We start from the raw sequence: 22,092 nt of genomic DNA on the forward strand, positions 1-22,092 counted from the left end.
GGCTGCCCGTTGTTCCAGATGATCTTATGCTTGCACTGGAGACGCTTGCGGCATGGGTCTGTCAGTATCCTCTTATTCGAGCTATTAGCCCAAACGGGGACTTCGAAGAACAAATATCTTTATACGCAGACAATATCCTGTTGTACGCCACACAGCCTTGCCTTACGATGTACTGGATCTTTGGAGAGTACTTTGGGTGCCAGATCAACTTGGATAAGTCCCGAGTCTGCCCTCTTGCTGGATATGCCCAATGTTTGCCGCCAAGATGCTCGGCCCTGGTAGTACAGGGTGGCTTTCGCTACCTGAGTATCCATGTCACGTGAAATGCTGCAGAATTCATGAAGAGTAACCTTCTCACTCATATGGAATGCCTCCAAAGTGATGTTGACCAACAGCAGACACTTCCTGTGTCCCTAATGGGTGGGCTATCCTCTTCAAGATGATAACCATTCCCGCCCATCAGAATACCCCCTACAAAATACCATCACATTTTTTGGTAGGGTTGATCATGAACTCCGTCAGCTTTTATGGAATTGGGGTAGCTCAAGAATAGTGTGTCAAACTTCAGAGAGGGGGTATACGAAAGGGACTGGCGGTCCCTGACGTGCGCAAATACCGTTAGCCAGCCCAGCTGATAGTCGTGAGCGATTGGGTATTCACAGATCATACAGAACTAGCTTACGGAGTGGACAGGGAGGCAATGGGGTGTTGGCGCTACCCACCACTGCTGTACAGGAAGGGACGAGAGATCCCACAACCGACTCGCAGGCAGTGGTATGAACATGGAGGGAGGCCACCAGATTTTAAGGATGGGAGGGCAATTTAACAGACATGACTCCACTATGGGACAGTGATCTTCTAAAGGAAGTTGGAGGCCTTCAGGGGTTCTTTAAGTGGGAACTAATTGGTATTTAAACATTTTTTGGGGGGGAGGGCATCTGGAGGGGCAAGCATTAGTGACTTTTGAGCGGCTGCAGCAAGAATATGAGTGGGGGGACAATGAGCGTATCTGACACCTCCAGCTGGGAGTTGCACTGAGGCATCATATCCTGGAGGGGGAACAACTGCCTGAGGTAACACCGCTGGAGGATTGCCTCCTTTCGGATCCCATGCCAGAAAAAGCTGTTTCACTGGCATGAAGGACATGATGAATAATTCTCCAGATCCCCTTAGGGTGCAGCAGGAGGCATTGGAGGGAAATCTTGGTCTAATTGAAGATGAGTACTGGACAGAGGCGGTGTAGAGCCCTTGAGAAGTGGCCATCCAATTCCGCTTCTTCCAGTTGAGGTTATTACATAGGTCGATTATTCCAGAAAGCTTATGCGGAGACTGGGTATGTACGAGTCCGATCTGTGATCATTCTTCCACATACTGTGGGGCTGCCCGATGATTCAAAAGAATTGGAGAGGAATAGAACAAATAATGGCTCAGGTTACTAATCTTACTGTCCTGATGGAGGCACAATGGCACCTCCTGGAGATAACAGGCCTAGGCATCAGAAGACCTAGCTGTTGGCAGCAGGTGGGGCTACACACAACATGGCATGGGAGGCAGCAGACAGACAGACAGACACCTCCCCCCCCCCAAAAAAAGGGTAGCAGACTGGGAAACTGATCTGGACTGGTGCCAGCAGGCAGAACATGTGGTATACCAGAATAGGGGCTGCCCTAAGAAGTAGGTGAGGATATGGGATAATTGGAGAGAATATAGAGGATGAAGTCATGGAATGTATGTGGCGCGTCACGTGGGGCACTGGGCAGGGCATGTGGACTCATTTTGCTGCAAGACATACTGTTCTATCACATATCTGTGAATGCTTTTATTTATGATGCAGACAACTCCTATGTTTGGACTGTGATCTGCTACTGTGCAATATCTATTCCACAATTGATTTGCCTTCTGAATGTGCTGTATACTGAGCAACTGTTTAATAAAAAACATGAAAAAAAACAATATGGCGGGGTTAGTTCATAGCTAGGCTATTTCCTTCATACTTAGTTAGTTTCAAGTCAACATCCTAATACTTTAATGAGCGGTACTACTCCATCCCTCAAACATCCCAACAATAATACTCATCAATAAACTTATGTAGCAGTGAAAGTCATCATACTATATATGGTGGCAAATCATCAAATGAACATAGAATATGAATGATCACAATAAGGTTAATTCCTTGAGCAGTTTTATGATCAGGTCATGTTTCAAGCATGTGAAGCTCTTGAAGTATTGTCTATTAAAAATACCCCTGAATTACTTCCTAAGTTGAAGGCCCTTCCTTTTATAACTAGTGTACAGTGTAGGAGGCTGGACTGGCTTGTAGTGAGTACCAAGGGGTACTTGCACCTTGCACCAGGCCCAGTTATCCCTTATTAGTGTATAGGGTGTCCAGCAGCTTAGGCTGATAGATAATGGTAGCTTAGCAGAGCAGCTTAGGCTGAACTAGGAGACGTGTGAAGCTACTACAGTACCACTTAGTGTCATATGCACAATATCATAAGAAAACACAATACACAGTTATACTAAAAATAAAGGTACTTTATTTTTATGACAATATGCCAAAGTATCTTAGAGTGTACCCTCAGTGAGAGGATAGGAAATATACACAAGATATATATACACAATAGCAAAAATATGCCGTATAGTCTTAGAAAACAGTGCAAACAATGTATAGTTACAATAGGATGCAATGGGGAAACATAGGGATAGGGGCAACACAAACCATATACTCCAAAAGTGGAATGCGAACCACGAATGGACCCCAAACCTATGTGACCTTGTAGAGGGTCGCTGGGACTATTAGAAAATAGTGAGAGTTAGAAAAATAACCCTCCCCAAGACCCTGAAAAGTGAGTGCAAAGTGCACTAAAGTTCCCCTAAGGACAAAGTAGTCGTGTTAGAGGAATAATGCAGGAAAGACACAAACCAGCAATGCAACAACTGTGGATTTCCAATCTAGGGTACCTGTGGAACAAGGGGACCAAGTCCAAAAGTCACAAGCAAGTCGGAGATGGGCAGATGCCCAGGAAATGCCAGCTGCGGGTGCAAAGAAGCTTCTACTGGACAGAAGAAGCTGAGGTTTCTGCAGGAACGAAAAGGGCTAGAGACTTCCCCTTTGGTGGACGGATCCCTCTCGCCTTGGAGAGTCGTGCAGAAGTGTTTTCCCGCCGGAAGGACGCCAACAAGCCTTGCTAGTCGCAAATCGTGCGTTTGGCGTTTTTGGACGCTGCTGGGGCCCAGGAGGGACCAGGAGGTCGCAAATTGGACCTGAAGAGAGAGGGGATGTCGAGCAAGACAAAGAACCCTCACTGAAGCAGGTAGCACCCGGAGAAGTGCCAGAAACAGGCACTACGAGGATGCGTGAAACGGTGCTCGCCGAAGTTGCACAAAGGAGTCCCACGTCGCCGGAGACCAACTTAGAAAGTCGTGCAATGCAGGTTAGAGTGCCGTGGACCCAGGCTTGGCTGTGCACAAAGGATTTCCGCCGGAAGTGCACAGGGGCCGGAGTAGCTGCAAAGTCGCGGTTCCCAGCAATGCAGCCCAGCGAGGTGAGGCAAGGACTTACCTCCACCAAACTTGGGCTGAAGAGTCACTGGACTGTGGGGGTCACTTGGACAGAGTCGCTGGATTCGAGGGACCTCGCTCGTCGTGCTGAGAGGAGACCCAAGGGACCGGTAATGCAGCTTTTTGGTGCCTGCGGTTGCAGGGGGAAGATTCCGTCGACCCACGGGAGATTTCTTCGGAGCTTCTGGTGCAGAGAGGAGGCAGGCTACCCCCACAGCATGCACAAGCAGGAAAACAGTCGAGAAGGCGGCAGGATCAGCGTTACAGAGTTGCAGTAGTCGTCTTTGCTACTATGTTGCAGGTTTGCAGGCTTCCAGCGCGGTCAGCGGTCGTTTCCTTATCAGAAGGTGAAGAGAGAGATGCAGAGGAACTCGGATGAGCTCTTGCATTCGTTATCTAAAGTTTCCCCAGAGACAGAGACCCTAAGTAGCCAGAAAAGAGGGTTTGGCTACCTAGGAGAGAGGATAGGCTACTAACACCTGAAGGAGCCTATCAGCAGGAGTCTCTGACGTCACCTGGTGGCACTGGCCACTCAGAGCAGTCCAGTGTGCCAGCAGCACCTCTGTTTCCAAGATGGCAGAGGTCTGGAGCACACTGGAGGAGCTCTGGACACCTCCCAGGGGAGGTGCAGGTCAGGGGAGTGGTCACTCCCCTTTTCCTTTGTCCAGTTTCGCGCCAGAGCAGGGGCTAAGGGGTCCCTGAACCGGTGTAGACTGGCTTATGCAGAATTGGGCACCTCTGTGCCCAACAAAACATTTCCAGAGGCTGGGGGAGGCTACTCCTCCCCTGCCTTCACACCATTTTCCAAAGGGAGAGGGTGTCACACCCTCTCTCAGAGGAAGTTCTTTGTTCTGCCATCCTGGGCCAGGCCTGGCTGGACCCCAGGAGGGCAGCTGCCTGTCTGAGGGGTTGGCAGCAGCAGCAGCTGCAGTGAAACCCCAGGAAGGGCAGTTTGGCAGTACCAGGGTCTGTGCTACAGACCACTGGGATCATGGGATTGTGCCAACTATGCCAGGATGGCATAGAGGGGGAAATTCCATGATCATAGACATGTTACATGGCCATATTCGGAGTTACCATTGTGAAGCTACATATAGGTAGTGACCTATATGTAGTGCACGCGTGTAATGGTGTCCCCGCACTCACAAAGTTCAGGGAATTGGCTCTGAACAATGTGGGGGCAGCTTGGCTAGTGCCAGGGTGCCCTCACACTAAGTAACTTTGCACCTAACCTTTACCAGGTAAAGGTTAGACATATAGGTGACTTATAAGTTACTTAAGTGCAGTGTAAAATGGCTGTGAAATAACGTGGACGTTATTTCACTCAGGCTGCAGTGGCAGGCCTGTGTAAGAATTGTCAGAGCTCCCTATGGGTGGCAAAAGAAATGCTGCAGCCCATAGGGATCTCCTGGAACCCCAATACCCTGGGTACCTCAGTACCATATACTAGGGAATTATAAGGGTGTTCCAGTAAGCCAATGTAAATTGGTAAAAATGGTCACTAGCCTGTCAGTGACAATTTGGAAAGAAATGAGAGAGCATAACCACTGAGGTTCTGATTAGCAGAGCCTCAGTGAGACAGTTAGTCACTACACAGGTAACACATTCAGGCACACTTATGAGCACTGGGGCCCTGGGTTACCAGGGTCCCAGTGACACATACAACTAAAACAACATATATACAGTGAAAAAATGGGGGTAACATGCCAGGCAAGATGGTACTTTCCTACATACAGCAATCCTACACCTAGCCAATACATGCAAATTTATGTTCAATTTTCAAATTTTAATATTTCCTGTTTAGAGACTACTTATTTTAAAGTTCTTTGTAAGAGTGGTGAATTATATTCTGGTGATCGGTTAGCCATAACATTAAATTGTGATTTGCATTGTACACAAAGGTGTACCGTCCACTGACTTTGAAGGTAGTGATGCAGTCCCCATGTACATGATCAGTACATTTAGCAGTCAAATGAAAATAATGTGTTTTTTACCGGTCAACACTTTCCTGGTTCCAGGAAGAATCTTCTCAACCACAACATATGTTTGCAACTTTAGAATAATTACCTCCCTTAGTGATATACTTTTATAACTGACAGGATGGTTTATAGCAGAACTGTTAGATTCTTTGTCAAACTCTATATATGTCTCAATGGCTTATAGAGTATTTGAATCTTAAAGATGTATGTTTCTAATGTTACATTAAACTGTTGAATTTCCAAAAATCTCAATGACTCATATTGTTTCTAAATATGTTTAATTAATGTTCAAGCCATCCTAAACTAAATTCCAGAAACTCATCTTCTTTTAAAAGTAGTACAATTCCTATGAGAAGCCTGTAAGTTGACTCTTTGGGAACATACTTGTTCTATAAGGATTTTCATTGCAATTAGTAGAGCATCCATGTGATGGAGTCTAGAACAAATATTACTATCAGTTGAAATTAATTTCAGACTGTCTGGTTTCTGCATTCTCTGTCCCAGAACCACTGGGATTTGAATAGTAATCCAAACGTAATAATCTTAACAAATCAATGTATCCTTCTACCCTTTGTATATGCCTACTTTCGACACCAAGATCTCTGACATAGAGGGGAATGGGTATTGGGACCAGGAACGCTCATACCAGGTCTTCCACTTTTTGGATGCTTTTACATTTTGTTAATTTGTAATTACATCGTTAATCTACTTTTCACCCTTTTCAATTCAGTCTAATTTACTTTAATTCGTTTTGACTTCTTAGATGTATATTTGCCCTGACCGTATGTGCCCTATCTCTTGCCTGTATTACAAGATTCTTGTTCTTCCTAAATCTCTTTACACTGCTTGCATAGTTACCCTGGGGTTTGGTCAAAGGCACAAAGAGGGAGCATTAAGAAATGTACTGGAGACCAGTTGGCCCATGTCTCTATGCAAATAATCAGGATGGGTGCTATGGACACTTAGCTGAAGCGCATTGCACCTCCACTTCCTGATACTCTTCATGGTGCTAATATGAGCAAAACTTAACTATGTAAATCTGTTCACAGTAATGAACAGATTCTAAATAGTCCACGATACCATGAAAACCAAAAGACACGTAATATTGTTTTTAGGAAGGCTTCCTCCTTCATGACAATAAAATCTCTTGATTAACCATTTTAGCATTTGTCTTAAAACTGCTTTTAATCATACCATTATACATAAATACTACTCAGGATCCTAAAATATTTATTAAACTACCAAGGAAGGAAGCATAACTGCTGGACGCAGCGTTCACATTCATAACCTAATTCTGATTGCAAAGTACTATTTGCATGTACTAGAAGACTGAAATATAATTTGAACAGTACACCAAATAATCTCACCACCCAAGAAGTTAGCCCAAGTTATAAATCCACGTTTTCTGCCGGTGCAATGTTCTGTTTGTGGCATGAGACACTGAAGATTCACATGCTGTGCATTATCCTGCCATCTAGTGTTGGGCTCAGAGTGTTACAAGTTGTTTTTCTTCGAAGAAGTCTTTTCGAGTCACAAGACATGCAATGGAGTGAGTATGTATGTACATAATGTGTATAAAATAGATTTACAAATTTACAAATGTACAAGTTTCATCAACTTATAACAGCTACAGGCTGCCGAAGAGGCGGGAGGGTGCATGTGAATCTGCAGCGTCTCATGCCACGAACAGATGTACACTGGGTAAGTGACATTTTCCGTTCGATGGCATGTGTAGCTGCAGATACACATGCTGTGCATAGACTAGTAAGCAGTTATCTCCCCAAAAGCAGTGGCTTAGCCTGTAGGAGTTGAAGTTGTTTGAAATAATGTTAGTAATACAGCTTGTCCTACTTGTTGTGCTGTTAACACATCCACGCAGTAGTGCTTGGTAAAGGTATGAGGCGTAGACATGTGGCTGCCTTACATATTTCAGTCATTGGAATGTTTCCTAGAAAGGCCATGGTAGCACCTTTCTTTCTAGTTGAGTGTGCCCTCGGTGTAATAGGCAGTTCTCTTTTTGCTTTGAGATAACAGGTTTGAATGCATTTAACTATCCAACTAGCAATGCCTTGTTTGGAAACTGGATTTCCAGGATGAGGTTTATGGAAAGCAACGAATAATTGTTTTGTTTTCCGAATTTGTTTTGTTCTGTCAATGTAGTACATTAACGCTCTTTTGATGTCCAATGTATGTAGTGCTCTCTCAGCTACAGAATCTGGCTGTGGGAAGAACACTGGTAGTTCTACTGTTTGATTCAAGTGGAACGGTGATATGACTTTTGGTAAAAAAATTTGATTTGTCCGTAGAACTACTTTATGCTTGTGTATTTGAATAAATGGTTCTTGTATGGTAAATGCTTGGATTTCACTGACTCTTCTTAGAGATGTGATGGCAATTAAAAAAGCAACTTTCCATGTTAAATAGTGCATTTCACATGAGTGCATGGGCTCAAAAGGTGGCCCCGTGTTAAGACAATGTTGAGGTTCCATGAAGGAACTGGTGGTGTTCTTGGTGGTATAATTCTTTTTAGGCCTTCCAGAAAGGCTTTTATGACTGGTACCCTAAACAGTGAAGTTGAGTGGGTAATCTGCAGGTAAGCTGAAATTGCGGTAAGATGTATCTTATTGGATGAAAAAGCTAGTTTTGACTTTTGCAAATGTAGCAAGTAGCTTACAATGTCTTTAGCAGATGCGTGTAAGGGTTGAATTTGATTATTATGGCAATAATAAACAAACCTTTTCCACTTATTTGCATAGCAATGTCTAGTGGTTGGTTTTCTAGCCTGTTTTATGACTTCCATACATTCCTGTGTAAGGTCTAAGTGTCCGAACTCTAAGACTTCAGGAGCCAAATTGCTAGATTAAGCGATGCTGGATTGGGGTGTCTGATCTGTTGATTGTGTTGAGTTAACAGATCTGGTCTGTTTAGTAGTTTGATATGAGGCACTACTGAGAGGTCTAGTAGTGTTGTGTACCAAGGTTGTCTTGCCCAAGTTGGTGCTATGAGTATGAGTTTGAGTTTGTTTTGACTCAACTTGTTTACTAGATATGGAAGGAGTGGGAGAGGGGGAAAAGCGTATGCAAATATCCCTGACCAACTCATCCATAACGCATTGCCCAGAGACTGTTTTTGTGGGTACCTGGATGCGAAGTTTCGGCATTTTGCGTTTTCTTTTGTTGCAAACAGGTCTATTTGTGGTGTTCCCCAATTTTGGAAGTAAGTGTGTAGTACTTGTGGGTGAATTTCCCATTTGTGGATCTGTTGGTGATCCCGAGAGAGATTGTCTGCTAATTGATTCTGAATCCCTGGAATGAACTGTGCTATTAGGCGAATGTGGTTGTGTATCGCCCAATGCCATATTTTCTGTGTCAGGAGACACAACTGTGTTGAGTGTGTTCCTCCCTGTTTGTTTAGGTAATACATTGTTGTCATGTTGTCTGTTTTGACAAGAATGTGTTTGTGTCTTATTATTGGTTGAAATGCTTTTAACGCTAGAAATACTGCCAATAGTTCTAAGTGATTTATGTGAAACTGTCTTTGCCGAGAGTCCCATTGTCCCTGAATGCTGTGTTGATTGAGGTGTGCTCCCCACCCTATCATGGAGGCATCTGTAGTTATTACGTATTGAGGCACTGGGTCTTGAAAAGGCCTCCCTTGATTTAAATTTATATTGTTCCACCATTGAAGCGAGATGTATGTTTGGCGGTCTATCAACACTAGATCTAGAAGTTGACCCTGTGCCTGTGACCATTGTGATGCTAGGCACTGTTGTAAGGGCCGCATGTGCAATCTTGCATTTGGGACAATGGCTATGCATGAGGACATCATGCCTAGAAGTTTCATTACTATTTTGACTTGTATTCTTTGGTTTGGATACATGACCTGTATTATATTGTGAAATGCTTGTACTCTTTGTGGACTTGGAGTGGCAATCGCTTTTGCTGTGTCGATTGTTGCCCCTAAGTATTGCTGTGTTTGACACGGCTGAAGGTGTGACTTTGTGTAGTTGATTGAGAAACCTAGTTTGTGTAGGGTCTCTATGACGTACTTTGTGTGTTGTACACACCGTGCTAGTGTGTTGGTTTTGATTAACCAATCGTCTAGGTACGGGAACACATGTATATGCTGCCTTCTGATATGCGCAGCTACTACTGCGAGGCATTTTGTAAAAACTCTTGGCGCAGTTGTTATCCCGAATGGCAACACCTTGAATTGGTAATGTACCCCTTTGGAATACAAATCTTAGGTACTTTCTGTGTGAAGGATGTATTGGTATATGGAAACATGCATCCTTTAGGTCTAGTGTTGTCATGTAGTCTTGTTGTTTGAGCAGTGGGATTATGTCTTGAGTTGTTACCATGTGAAAGTGTTCTGATTTGATGTAGGTATTTAATGTTCTGAGATCTAATATAGGTCTCAGTGTTTTGTCCTTTTTGGGTATGAGAAAGTAGAGAGAGTAAACTCCTGTTCCTTTCTGTTGAATTGGTACTAATTCTATTGCTCCTTTTTGTAGCAATGCCTGGACTTCTAGTCCTAGAAGATCCATGTGTTGTTTTGACATATTGTGTGTTTTCGGTGGAATGTTTGGAGGGAATCTGAGAAATTCTATGCAATAACCATGCTGGATAATTGCCAGTACCCAAGTGTCTGTTGTTATCTCCTCCCAATGTTTGTAAAAATTGCTTAGTCTCCCCCCCACAGGTGTTATGTGTTGGGGATTTGTGACTTGAAAGTCACTGCTTGTTTTGAGGAATTTGGGTCTTTGGAACTTCCCTCTATTCTTTTGGAATTGTCCCCCTCTATATTGCCCCCGAAAACTTCCCCGCTGATATTGACTTTGATAAGTGGGCCTTGTTTGTGAGGTTGTGGGTTCCGTAGCCTGTCCTCGAAACCCCCCTCTAAACTGTGTTTTGCGAAATGTGCCTCTGCTCTGTGGGGAGTAGAGTGCGCCCATGGCTTTGGCCGTATCAGTGTCTTTTTTAAGTTTTTCTATAGCAGTGTCCACCTCCGGCCCAAACAACTGCTGTCCATTAAAAGGCATATTCAGCACGGCTTGCTGTATTTCCGGCTTGAATCCTGACGTACGCAACCATGCGTGTCTCCTTATTGTTACTGCAGTATTTACTGTCCTTGCAGCTGTATCTGCTGCATCCATTGTTGACCGTATCTGATTATTTGAGATACTTTGTCCTTCCTCCACCACTTGTTGTGCCCTTTTTTGGAACTCTTTGGGTAAGTGTTCTATGAAATGCTGCATTTCGTCCCAATGAGCCCTATCATATCTTGCCAGAAGCGCTTGTGAGTTGGCAATGCGCCACTGGTTTGCTGCTTGTGCTGCAACCCTTTTCCCAGCAGCGTCAAATTTGCGACTCTCCTTGTCTGGAGGTGGTGCGTCTCCCGAGGTGTGAGAGTTTGCTCTCTTGCGAGCTGCCCCTACTACCACAGAGTCTGGTGTTAATTGCTGCGTGATATACACAGGGTCTGTAGGCGGTGGCTTGTACTTTTTCTCCACCCTTGGAGTTATGGCCCTGCCCTTCACAGGCTCCTGAAACACCTGTTTGGAGTGTTTTAGCATTCCAGGTAGCATAGGTAAGCTCTGGTGTTGGCTATGAGTGGAGGATAGTGTATTAAACAAAAAGTAATCCTCAATCGGTTCTGCATGCAGAGTGACATCATGAAAAGCCGCTGCCCTAGAGACCACCTGCGTGTAGGATGTACTGTCCTCAGGAGGGGACGGTCTCGCTGGGTAACAGTCTGGGCTGTTATCCGATACTGGCGCATCATAAAGGTCCCATGCGTCGGGATCGTCCTGACTCATTGCAGTATGTGTTGGGGATTGCATCAGTGGTGGAGTGACTACCGGTGATGTGTGCATTGATGGTGGTGGAGATGGTGGCGGAGTTGTCTGTCTTGCCACCTTTGCCTGTGGCTGCTTGTCTTTGTCTTAAAAGGCAAGTCTTCTTTTCATTTTAATTGGGGGAAGAGTGCTTATCTTCCCTGTGTCCTTTTGAATGTGGAGCCTCCTTTGAGTGTAGTCTGGCTCCATTGATTCCAGTTCCTGTCCGAATTTATGTCCTTGCATTTGGGAGGACAATCGCTGTTCCTCTGTGTAGGAACCTGATTTCGGTTCCGAGGCTGGATGTTTCGGAATGGAAACCTTTTTGGTAGCCTTTTTCGGCTCCGACAACACTTTCTTTATTTTCGGCGTTGTGCTTTCTCGGTGCCGACCCATTTCGGTGCCACTGTCTCGGTGCCGAACTTGCTCGGAGCCGCTGTCTCGGGCTCGAGATTGCTGTGTGCCGGTATCTCGACCGGAGTCGGATGACTTCGACACAAGCGTGCCCTTTTTCGGTGCCGATGATCGGTCACCTATTTTACGGGTTAAGCCATGGCCTGTTGGCGGTGGCGTCCCCTGGGCTTTTGTGGTCTTCTCGTGAGTTTTATGTTTCGACGTCTTACTCACGGTTTTAGGCGTTTCTTCGGGATCAAGCTCGTCCGAATCCGACTCCTGGATGGAGAAGGTTTCCTCTTCCTCCTCCAAAAGCCTTTGTCCTGTCGGTGCCGACGCCATTTGCAGTCTTCTCGCTCTTCGGTCTCTTAATGTCTTCCTCGACCGAAACGCTCGACAGGCTTCACAAGTATCTTCCTTGTGTTCTGGAGACAAACACAAGTTACAGACCAGGTGCTGATCTATATACGGATACTTGTTGTGACATTTTGGGCAGAAGCGGAATGGGGACCAGGCCCCGACGGGGGATCGAAAAAATCCCGAAGGGCCACCGGAGCTCTTCCAAAGTCGGTGTCGATCTATAGTAACTAACCCGATACCGAACGCAAACAATACCGTCGAATTTTCCGAGATTCTAACTAATTTTCCGAACCGAAACACGGAGCGAAAAAGAACACGTCCGAACCCGATGGCGGAAAAAAACCAATCTAAGATGGATTCGACGCCCATGCGCAATGGAGCCGAAAGGGGATGAGTCCCTCGATCTCGTGACTCGAAAGACTTCTTCGAAGAAAACAACTTGTAACACTCCGAGCCCAACACTAGATGGCGGGATGTGCAAAGCATGTGTATCTGCAGCTACACATGCCATCGAACATATATATATAATAACCTTGCAGATGTGCAGTACAAAAATATGGTGACAACTATTGCTATCCTCCTCTCTGCCTATATCCTGCTAGTGAATTCCTCACACCCAAGATACAGTAAACCTAAAGCGGAAATAAGGTTGTAACTTTAGTTAAATAGTACCTGAAACTCAAGCTCAAACCTGCAAGCAAAACCGAGATACTGTCACAAAGCTCAAAAGAATCAGCATAAGTGTATAAAGCTGTCTTGATATGAAGTACCACTACAGTACTGAAAAAATAAACTTAATAAATGCAGAAATATGCTCACCTGTTTCAGCTTGAAGTTTTTTTAAATTATAACCACCAGGACCCACAAATCGTATCCTTTTAGATAATGGTACCTGAACAGTCTCTGAAAAGCACACAAAGTAAAAACATATGTAGATAATGAAGCAAAAAAAGACAGGAGAGGCGCTTGTTGCTGTTCAATATCACATTTGTAGTCCCATATAAGATGCCCATTCGTCTTACGAAAGCAATCAGAAATCCCATCAATGCCAAAAGGAAACAAGGATTGCTTTTATTTCCCAACAAAACAGTGGCCCGGAATATTTCACATGGGAAGTTACTTACCTTAAGCTGTATGGGTTGCAGTAATTAATTAACACACTTCTTCACAGCAGAGGCAGTTGATTGTCACCAACATCTTACTACGCAGATGTAACTACATTATTTTGGATCACATCAGCCACATCACTATTTGTGATCTCAGGTGTATTTTTGATCTGGTCAGGAAATGCATGGAAATTTATTCTATCTTATGTTTTTGTGCATTTGGCTACATCGTTCTTCAGGTATTTGAATTTTATCCTAATAAACACATGATGGTACAAACCTATATCAAAATTTCGCAAAAGACAGTAAATACCTAACTTACAATGAAAATCTCCAATCTACATCCAAAATCAAGGTTTATATTAGGAATACAACTGTATTTCATGCTCCTTTAATATCAGTGGTCTACGGCTAGTTAAAGGTAAACATTCCTAAGACGACCTCATCCCGTATTTTTGCGCAGAGTTAGCAATGGCCTTTGCTGAGTTTGCTGTGTTGTTTCTGGATAAAGGACCACCAACCTGGGGATATGATTTAATTTTGCATTTAATAGTGCAAGCAGAATGTCTGCACAGTGTAAATCAATTGGTTCTTCTATTACCCAACTGTTTGAAAAATCATTATTGTGCGGAAGCAGTAGCACTATGATTTACAAGTGGACAAGAAATAAATTATGCCTATAAATATCAGAGATACTACTCACAACAGCTATTTAGCAACATCACAAATCTAATCTGTAGATCATCCATACCATATTAGGTGTTAGAAGGAAGATTTAAGACTTAGCCAATTTATGATAAGGTCAGAGGATCCTCCAAATTCAATATTGGAATATATATTTTTTATAAGATTTATAATCTGGATCTACAACATAAAGGAACATGTGATCTAGGTATAAAGAAATGAATGCCTCTTGCCATATCATTAGCACGCACAGTTGTCATGCTCATATCTAAATAGCACCACCAATGATCCTTTTCTTCAGACAGCAGAATTTGGGATGGAGGGATGGGGTAGTGCAAATTAAGAGAAAGAAATAGATGTTTGTATGATGGCATTTGTGAATTCTGTCAGGTCCATGTATGTATACATGTCTGAAGAGGAACAGAACTAGGCCATGGACCAAAATGCGGGGTTGAGGAACGGCAGCACTGCATTACCATGGCATTGGCCTAGGAGCATATTGTTGGGTCTTATCCTCAACTGTCTGTAAATGTAGCACAAGGGGAGGTTCGTTGGTGGTAAAGGTTTCAACATATGTGCATCCACTTGGCATATTTCGGTATGAAAAAAACAAGAGCAAAACTCTATCATTATAATGAAAAAGAGGTTATAAAAAGGTGTTTTTGTGGCTGGTATTTGACAAGTATTTGTGCACGAGAATGTGGCCTTTTGCTCCATATTAATTGCAGAAGACTTTGGAAGAAGGGTGCCTTGGACTTCCAGTCCCCCAGAGTCTCTCCTTGGTTGTCACCCATTTTGGATTTTCCTAACAGATCTGCTTTTTGCAGTGGGTTGAACTTTGTTGCATGACACACCACAACAGAAGTGGCGAGTGACTCCCTAAAGGATATTACTTTCAAGAGATGGTTATCTATTGCAGTCAGTATTGAATACTGGTGGAGAATTTACTTTTTGGAAGAGGAAAGGTTTTGTATCACACTGTGAAATCAAGTACTGTGGCAGCGCTCAGTATCACTAATAAGCCTGTGATCTGTTAGAAAGAGTTACTGAGTGTGAAGCAATTGAAGGAACAGATGAAATGTAGCTAATTGAAATATAAACCAGACTATGATGGCAGGAAGTTGTAAAAGTGATGTGGTTGTACTTACACTATCCGGCTGAGCCAGATCCGAGTGCTAGTCTTGAGATGAAGCGGGTGAAGAACTGCCAGCTGCAATGCATGGTCTTGAAAATAGGCATGGTTTGTCAGGTAAGTGTGCGGTTGGTGAAGAAGAGTTGCATTATAATAGCCAATATATGGCCGTTCCCGCTGATGGTTGAAGTGGTGGCAATGTTGTACCCGAGCAGCTAAGAAATAGTTATATATAATGTTTGCTTTGACATTTAAGGGATTGTGTTTTGATTAGACGTTGGTTGGTTGGTTTTCTGTGTGGGGGTATGTACTGACGGAAAAAGAGGTAGATGTTTACAGCTTATTGAGGAATGTGTGTCTTGAGTATTAATCTGCATCATGTCTGGCATTGGTGTTGTAATGAACAAGTAACTTACCTTAGGCAACACTCTAACTGGTGGATATTCTATTCACCCGCAGATTCTCACATTAGCATACCCCCAGCACCAAACTGGATCCAGATTTTTTTTTTCACCAATTCCCTTTCCAGCAATTCAGCAATGTGCTGGCACTGAGAGTCAAGTAGCTTGGCGTTGGCTCTGTCCTGCCCTGGAAATTACACTGGAGCCACATATGATGGCTACCTCTACACACTGATATCTGTTTCTTTCTGAATTCTGTCTACACTGCTGGACATGGAGGCATTACCTAATCAGATTTAACAGTGCAGATTTCTAAGTGGGGGCATTTTTAAGATGGAGAAAAGAGTCCATACAACATAATGGGAAGGATGGTGGCTCAGTGACGAATCTGCGGTACGGTATCGAGTACCCACCAGAAAGAGCATTACTGAAGGTAAGTAACATTCCTTTGTTGGACACTTCTAACTGAAGATTCTTCACCTTGTGTATAGATATTAAACAGTATCTCCCAAGCTGGTGGGTCTTTAGAATGGCTCAGACCGAACAATCCTGCAGGACCGAAAGGGCAAAGCATCCCCTCCAAATGGACCTGGCTATCAATGTGGTAGTCCTTTGTGAATGTGTGAAATAATGCATATGTTGTCCTGAGCTAGATGTCCAATACAGACACTCCGTGAGTCAATGTTTTGGTAGCAGCTTTGATTCTAGTAGATTGTGCTCTCAAGCACTCTGTGGGCTGCTTCTTAGCTAGTGTGTAGTAGACTTTGATGCAGAAGTCTATCCACCTTGAAATTGTACTTTTCTGCACTGCCTTACCCTTATTTGCTCACACAAGGTTCACAAAGCGCTCATCGTTCACCCGATGGTCCTTGGTGCAATCAGTGTAGAAACTCAAAGCTCTTTTGTGATGTAAACAAGCAAGTATTTCTTCATCTTTTGAGGGATGAGGCAGAGCAAAGAGTTCCGCAAGGGGGAAGGACTAGTGTCCGATATGAAAAGGCATCACAATCTTGGGCAGGCCAAGTCCACAGCACAAGTTTGTCCAGAAAAAAGGTGGTATATGGTTGAAAGCACGTACAACTCACTCATGCAACAAAGCTGATGTTACTGCTATGAGAAAGACCATGCTCAGAGTAAAAAAAAAACAACGAAGTAGGCAGCTGTGCATTAGCTTCATTAGCTTCAATGGGGTACTGTAGCATCACAAATTGTTTGAGCAGAAACATGTGGAGTAACCCTTTTAGAGAATGCATCACAACAGGTGATTTAAACAACAATGATTGATCCAGTTAACAGAAAAGGGGCCAACAAGACTGATAAAAAACATTTAATTGTGGCCACAACAAGTTCTTGATGAGCCAAAGACAGTAGAAACAAACACATCCGACAATTTGACTCTCAGTGGGTCTATCTGATGAGAAGTATACAAAGCCGCAAACGTCTTCCCGCATCCAGTACAAATGCTTTTTGTGGCTAAACATCTGGTCACCAAGATGACATTCACTAACTCTGGTGGGAGATTTAATGCAGTCAGATGTCGCTGCTCAATCTCTATGCAGGGAGGAGTAGATTGTGCAGGCCTAGGTGTAGGACTCTGCCTTGCTGCTGCAGCAGAAAATCCTCCTGAAGCGGCAACCTGATTGAGGGACAGATGCTCATGCCCAGAAGTTCCAGGTGCCACACTTTCTTGGCGCAATCCAGAGCCATTAAGATGACTTGGGCCCATTCATTCCTGACCTTATTCAGAACTTTGGGGAGGAGAGGTCAGGGAAGGAAGGCATACAGGAGTCCCAAGCTCCACTGTAAATTGAACATGTCTCCAAGAAAGAGTTGTCTTGAGAACTCCAGTGCACAAAACTTGAACACTGCATGTTATCGGTGGTTGCGAAATGATCAAGACAGGGTCCCGACCCCACTGCTGGAGGACCTCCTGCACCACCTCTGAGAATAACTGCCATTTGTGCTCAGCTGGGAAATGCTGGTGGAGTTTGTCAGTTCTGGCATGCAAACATCCGGCAAGATGGTTGGCTACCAGGGAGATGCCTTCACTGCTCGGCAAATTCCAGAGGGGTAGAGCCTTCTGGTACAGCGCATAAGACCCCAATCTGTTCTGTTTGTTGCAGTGCCACATGGCGGTGGTATTGTCCTTGAGAACCTGAACTAGCCCCCACTGATGATGGGAGGAATGCCTTTAGTGCCAACTGAATCACTTGCAACTCAAGGAGATTGATGAGGAAGTGGGACCTCTGATCTCCACATCCCTCAGGTGACATCCTCAAACCAGAAACAATACATCCGTCACAATTGTCAACTCTGGGTGGGGTAGGGAGAAGGACCTGCTGCCAGTCCAACTGTGGTCAAGCAGCCACTGCTGCAGGTCTTTCACAGTCTCCTCTGAAACCTGGATGAAGTCTGGCAGGCTTCCTTGGTGCTGAGCCCACTTACATTTAAAACCCTACTGTAGAGTCCACAAGTGCCATCTGGGGTGCTCCATCAGCTGGTTGACTGAATTAGGATCTCGGTATTCATCAGGGGTGGGCACCTAGCTTATTTGTGTAGTCGAAGTTGTGTCTGGGCCCAAGGACCACCCGACGTCAGCAGATCTGCCTATCTGCGAAAACTGCAACTCCACTGTAGCCTCCTCCAGTGCAAATGAAACAGTAGAAATATACTGGCTATCTGCCCTATTCAATAACTGAGATGACAACAAAAGACACTGTTCGTTCAACCCAGGGGAACCCAAAATTGGGAAAAGATGTCCATATTAATGGAAACGGGAGAAATAGCCAGAACTGATCAAAGACTGGGTCAGTAGCCGTCGAAAGACTTCCAGTATCTCTGCTGAGAGGCAATCACAGAGAATAATTTGGAATTTTGTCCCTATGAGTATGCCACGTGATTGCCCCACAGGAACAACCTAGTCCTCTCCACCAGTAACCACTGAAGGGTAATGCCAAAATGAATTTTCAGCTTCAGAAACATTAAATGCAGTACTATGTTGGATGTTCTTTTCATAAAGTTATTTTCCTTTTCAAAGGCTAAGCACTGGCAGGATACTGAATTATTAACTTATTTTAGTTGGTGTATTGAATTTGAGTCTCTGACCCACACCACCTCTCTGTGTTAGCCTTGGACTGCTCGACTTTGCTATCATGAAGGTAAACTGCTAATCTGGTTTAATGGGTGCTTAGTATTGAGTTCAATAATAAAGGTAAACCCCAGGACATCGGTGACAAAGAAAAAATGGTGGTTAACACAATCTGAGCCTAGTGGGACTCCTGCTAAAATTCCCATAACCTTCAAGGTAAAAGTCACTATGTGGGACGCTTCCAGACAATATACGTTGTCTGCTAGGACGTTATAAGCAATCTTAAGCAGGTCCCATGACACTGCTCACCTAAGGAGAGCGGTACACCCATTGAGCATCCATTTAGGCACAGCTAGTAGAAACTCGAATAGGTCTTCTTTCAAATGTAGGTGCTTGCCTTAAAATATGGTTTCTACCAACTCACCCAAGTTTAATATTTGAAAAAGGCCAGTATGACTGCAAAGGTTTCTGATCTTTAACTTTGGATCTCAGAGTTCAAAATACCAGCTTTGCAATTTTCAATTAATGAGGTCCACTTTTCAAAATCTGTAGGCAGTCATTGAAAACGATGACTGACTATTTGAGGAACATGCATTGATATCAAGTAGCGCATTGTGCTCACAAGACCATATTTGGTGATAATCACCTAACCAGAAGGGGCATGCTGGCTAAGCACACAGCTAATCAACTGCTATGTTGCATAAGAAACATGCCTGCACTGAGGCACATTCATTTTTCATATAACCACAAAAAAAAAACAGGTGTTAAAATCTTACCTACAACTGGTCCATTCTCTTTTCTGTTTGGTCTGGGTTTTGCAATAGTTTTGCTCATAATCTGTAATATTTCTTTCTTTGCAACTGCGGAAATAAAGTTATTAATAATAATTCAGCATCCAATGTGGAGTGGCACCTTGATTTTACAAAGGCAATCATTAGTAGATACCAGGCAGCTGAAACGATAAATCTTGGACTACATGGCACTCTAATTGCTCGTGTACATAACACCCTTTAAACAAACCCTTGACAGTAGGTTTGTTTATTGAGTCACAGCAATGGATATGTGATTTCTACCACTCTAACTGCTCCCATGTTAAAGATATATTTTCTTCCTCATTATCCAACCACCACTGTTGGACCTGGCCCTTTTTACAGGGTCATCCCCAAACATTTTGCCTGTCTCCTATTTTTTCTGACATCTTGTTGTTGGCTCTAGGACTCTGAGCACTTTATCACTGCTGATCAGTGCTAAAGTGCAGGTGATCTCCCTTCTAAAGTTGGAATGTTTAACTTACACCTTACACCTATTTGGCACATTTAATTTATCTGCAAGTCCCTTGTACAGTGATATCGCTATACCCATGGCCTGTAAATTAAATGCTACTAGTGGGCCTGCAGCGCTGCTTGTGCCACCCACAGAAGTAGACTTTCAAACCTGTCTCAGGCCTGCTAGAGCAGGACCTGCATGCAGTTTCCTGCTACAGGGACCTGGCATCTAAATTTACTTGCCAGGCCTGGATCTCCCCTGGTACTACATGCAAGTAACCCCTAAGGTAGTCCCTAACTATCCCTATGAGCAGGGTGCTATGTATGTAAGAGGCAGAACATGTGCCTGCTTGTATGGTGACAAACAGCCTATTTGGTTTCTTACTGCTGTGTGTGCTGCCTTGCTCAGAGTATTGCATTGGAAATGCCCTGCCATATGTCTAGGGGGTATTGTCTGATCTATGAGGGGTAGCATAGGCATGTTTGGTATGGTTGTAATGGTAGTGAGAAATGCTGCTTACTGGTGTGGGTGGATTTTTTATTACCGTTATAGAAATGCCACTTCTAGAAAGTGAGTATTTCTCTGAGCTCATTATTCTGGTGTTTTGCAGCTTGGCTCCAATCCACGTCTGGGGCAGAGTTACAGCTGGGCTTTGTGCATACACTTCAGACAGCCTGTACACAGGGAGGGTGCAGGTGTCACGGAGGTGCATCTGCATACTGAATAGTCTTCCTGGGCTGAGAGAAGGAGAGGCGGGCACACTTTCATCTGTAGGGGCTGAACCCTGGCCTCACACAAAAGGGCTCGTTTACCCCCAACTGAAGTTTGGAGCCTGTGCTGGAGGAGAGAGGGGACACTCCCAGAACCAGTTGTAACTGGTTTAAACCACACCTGCATTTGTAAAGGCTGTGCCCTGATCTCACACAAAGGGCTCGTTCCCCCCAACCCGATGTCTGGTGCCCGTGCTGGAGGAGAAAGGGGACACTCCTACAACCAGTTAGGGCTGGTTGGAACCTCTTCTCACCCATTTTGTAAAGGTTGTGCAAAACTGAGTATAAATACAGGGGGTTTTCTCCCAAGTTAAGAGAGACACTAATGGACTGACTTGGACACGGGATGCTGCTGGCAGGACTCGTCAGGAACAGCTTTGGGACTGCTGCTCGTGTGCTGACCTATGACCTGCTAGGTGACTAAGAGGGACTGCCACTGCTTCTTGGACCTTGTGCTGGCCTGATTGCTGGGGCCCTGCCACCCAGTGCCCTATCTGTTGTCTCGAGGGGCTGGGTGGTGTGCCCCCTGTTCCCTTGCATCTTTTTTCAACTAATGGAAGGGCGCGTTGTCTTCTAGTGCCCAGCATGAGAGGAGCACTATATTTTTATGAGCTAACACATGGAGAGAGCTGCCATTACCGAAGTTGCTTCGAAAGCAGAGAAACCGCTCCAAGTTGCCCGAAGATCCGGCACGAGGAAAGTGCTTAGTTTGCAGCATGTGTGCTCCCCCTTCGCCGGCAAAGAATGAAGACCAAACGAAGGAGAACCCGTGGCGATAGCTGCAGACGGGTCCCGGAGAGCGCAGGCAAGTGCGCATTGTTTGGGGCCCCTGGTGCACAGGAGCACTGTCAGTAGTGCCCCTGGGGGAAAGGCAGGCACCCACTCCAGGTGCGTTCACTGCCGCGGCCCCCAGGAGACCGAATGGAAGCTGGGTGGCACACGGGCTGCAGCTTCCCTTCTGTGGGCAGCCCAGGTCCGTGGTGGGAGAGGGGCTGGGCCTCCCCAGGGTCCCATGAAGGAGGAAGCATTGCGGCCTTGGTCCCCTGAGGCACGGGAGGCTGTGTACGCCTCTGTTCCTCACAAGCACTGACGGAGGCCCCGCCTTGCTGACAGTTAAGGAGACAAGGTGACCCCCGTCTGAGAATTGGGGCACCTCCAGGTGCAGGACCCTGGTGAACGAGGGTAAGCCCCTGTTTAGGTCTCGGCCCCATTTTGCCAGGATTCCAGCTGGGAGGCCGGGGTGGAGACCCTCGAAAAAGGTTCCCGTGCGTGTCCAGCCTTTTTACGCTGGTGCCAACTTTTGTTGCGATAGGAGCATGCCAACCCCTCGGGATTATAAGTACTGCATTCCTCCTGATAGGAGCGCAGGAGCTCCCATGATAGACCGGGTGTCTGTGATACCACTCCTTGTATGATAGCATAGCAGGTGCGCCCTGCCCTACATATGGACAACATGTTTTCTACTGCCAGATGCCCAAATGTTGAGGCCTCTGTATGTATGTGTTCACTGCACTAT

At 44.8% G+C, this 22,092-nt stretch overlaps 1 protein-coding gene across 1 annotated transcript in view; it reads right to left on the reverse strand.

Moving 5' to 3' along the window:
• The window catches only part of PNPT1 (polyribonucleotide nucleotidyltransferase 1), a 357,765-nt gene that overhangs the window by 61,293 nt on the left and 274,380 nt on the right, over nucleotides 1-22,092 (reverse strand). The window contains exons 22-23 of the mRNA XM_069234364.1: nucleotides 19,317-19,400; nucleotides 12,949-13,032 (exon numbers count right to left, since the gene is read on the reverse strand). Coding sequence (XP_069090465.1) covers nucleotides 12,949-13,032; nucleotides 19,317-19,400 — 168 coding nt within the window. The remainder of the gene's footprint in view (nucleotides 1-12,948; nucleotides 13,033-19,316; nucleotides 19,401-22,092) is intronic.

Source organism: Pleurodeles waltl, chromosome 5 (assembly GCF_031143425.1).
Source record: "Pleurodeles waltl isolate 20211129_DDA chromosome 5, aPleWal1.hap1.20221129, whole genome shotgun sequence".
In the NCBI taxonomy this organism is placed as follows: Eukaryota; Metazoa; Chordata; class Amphibia; order Caudata; family Salamandridae; genus Pleurodeles; species Pleurodeles waltl.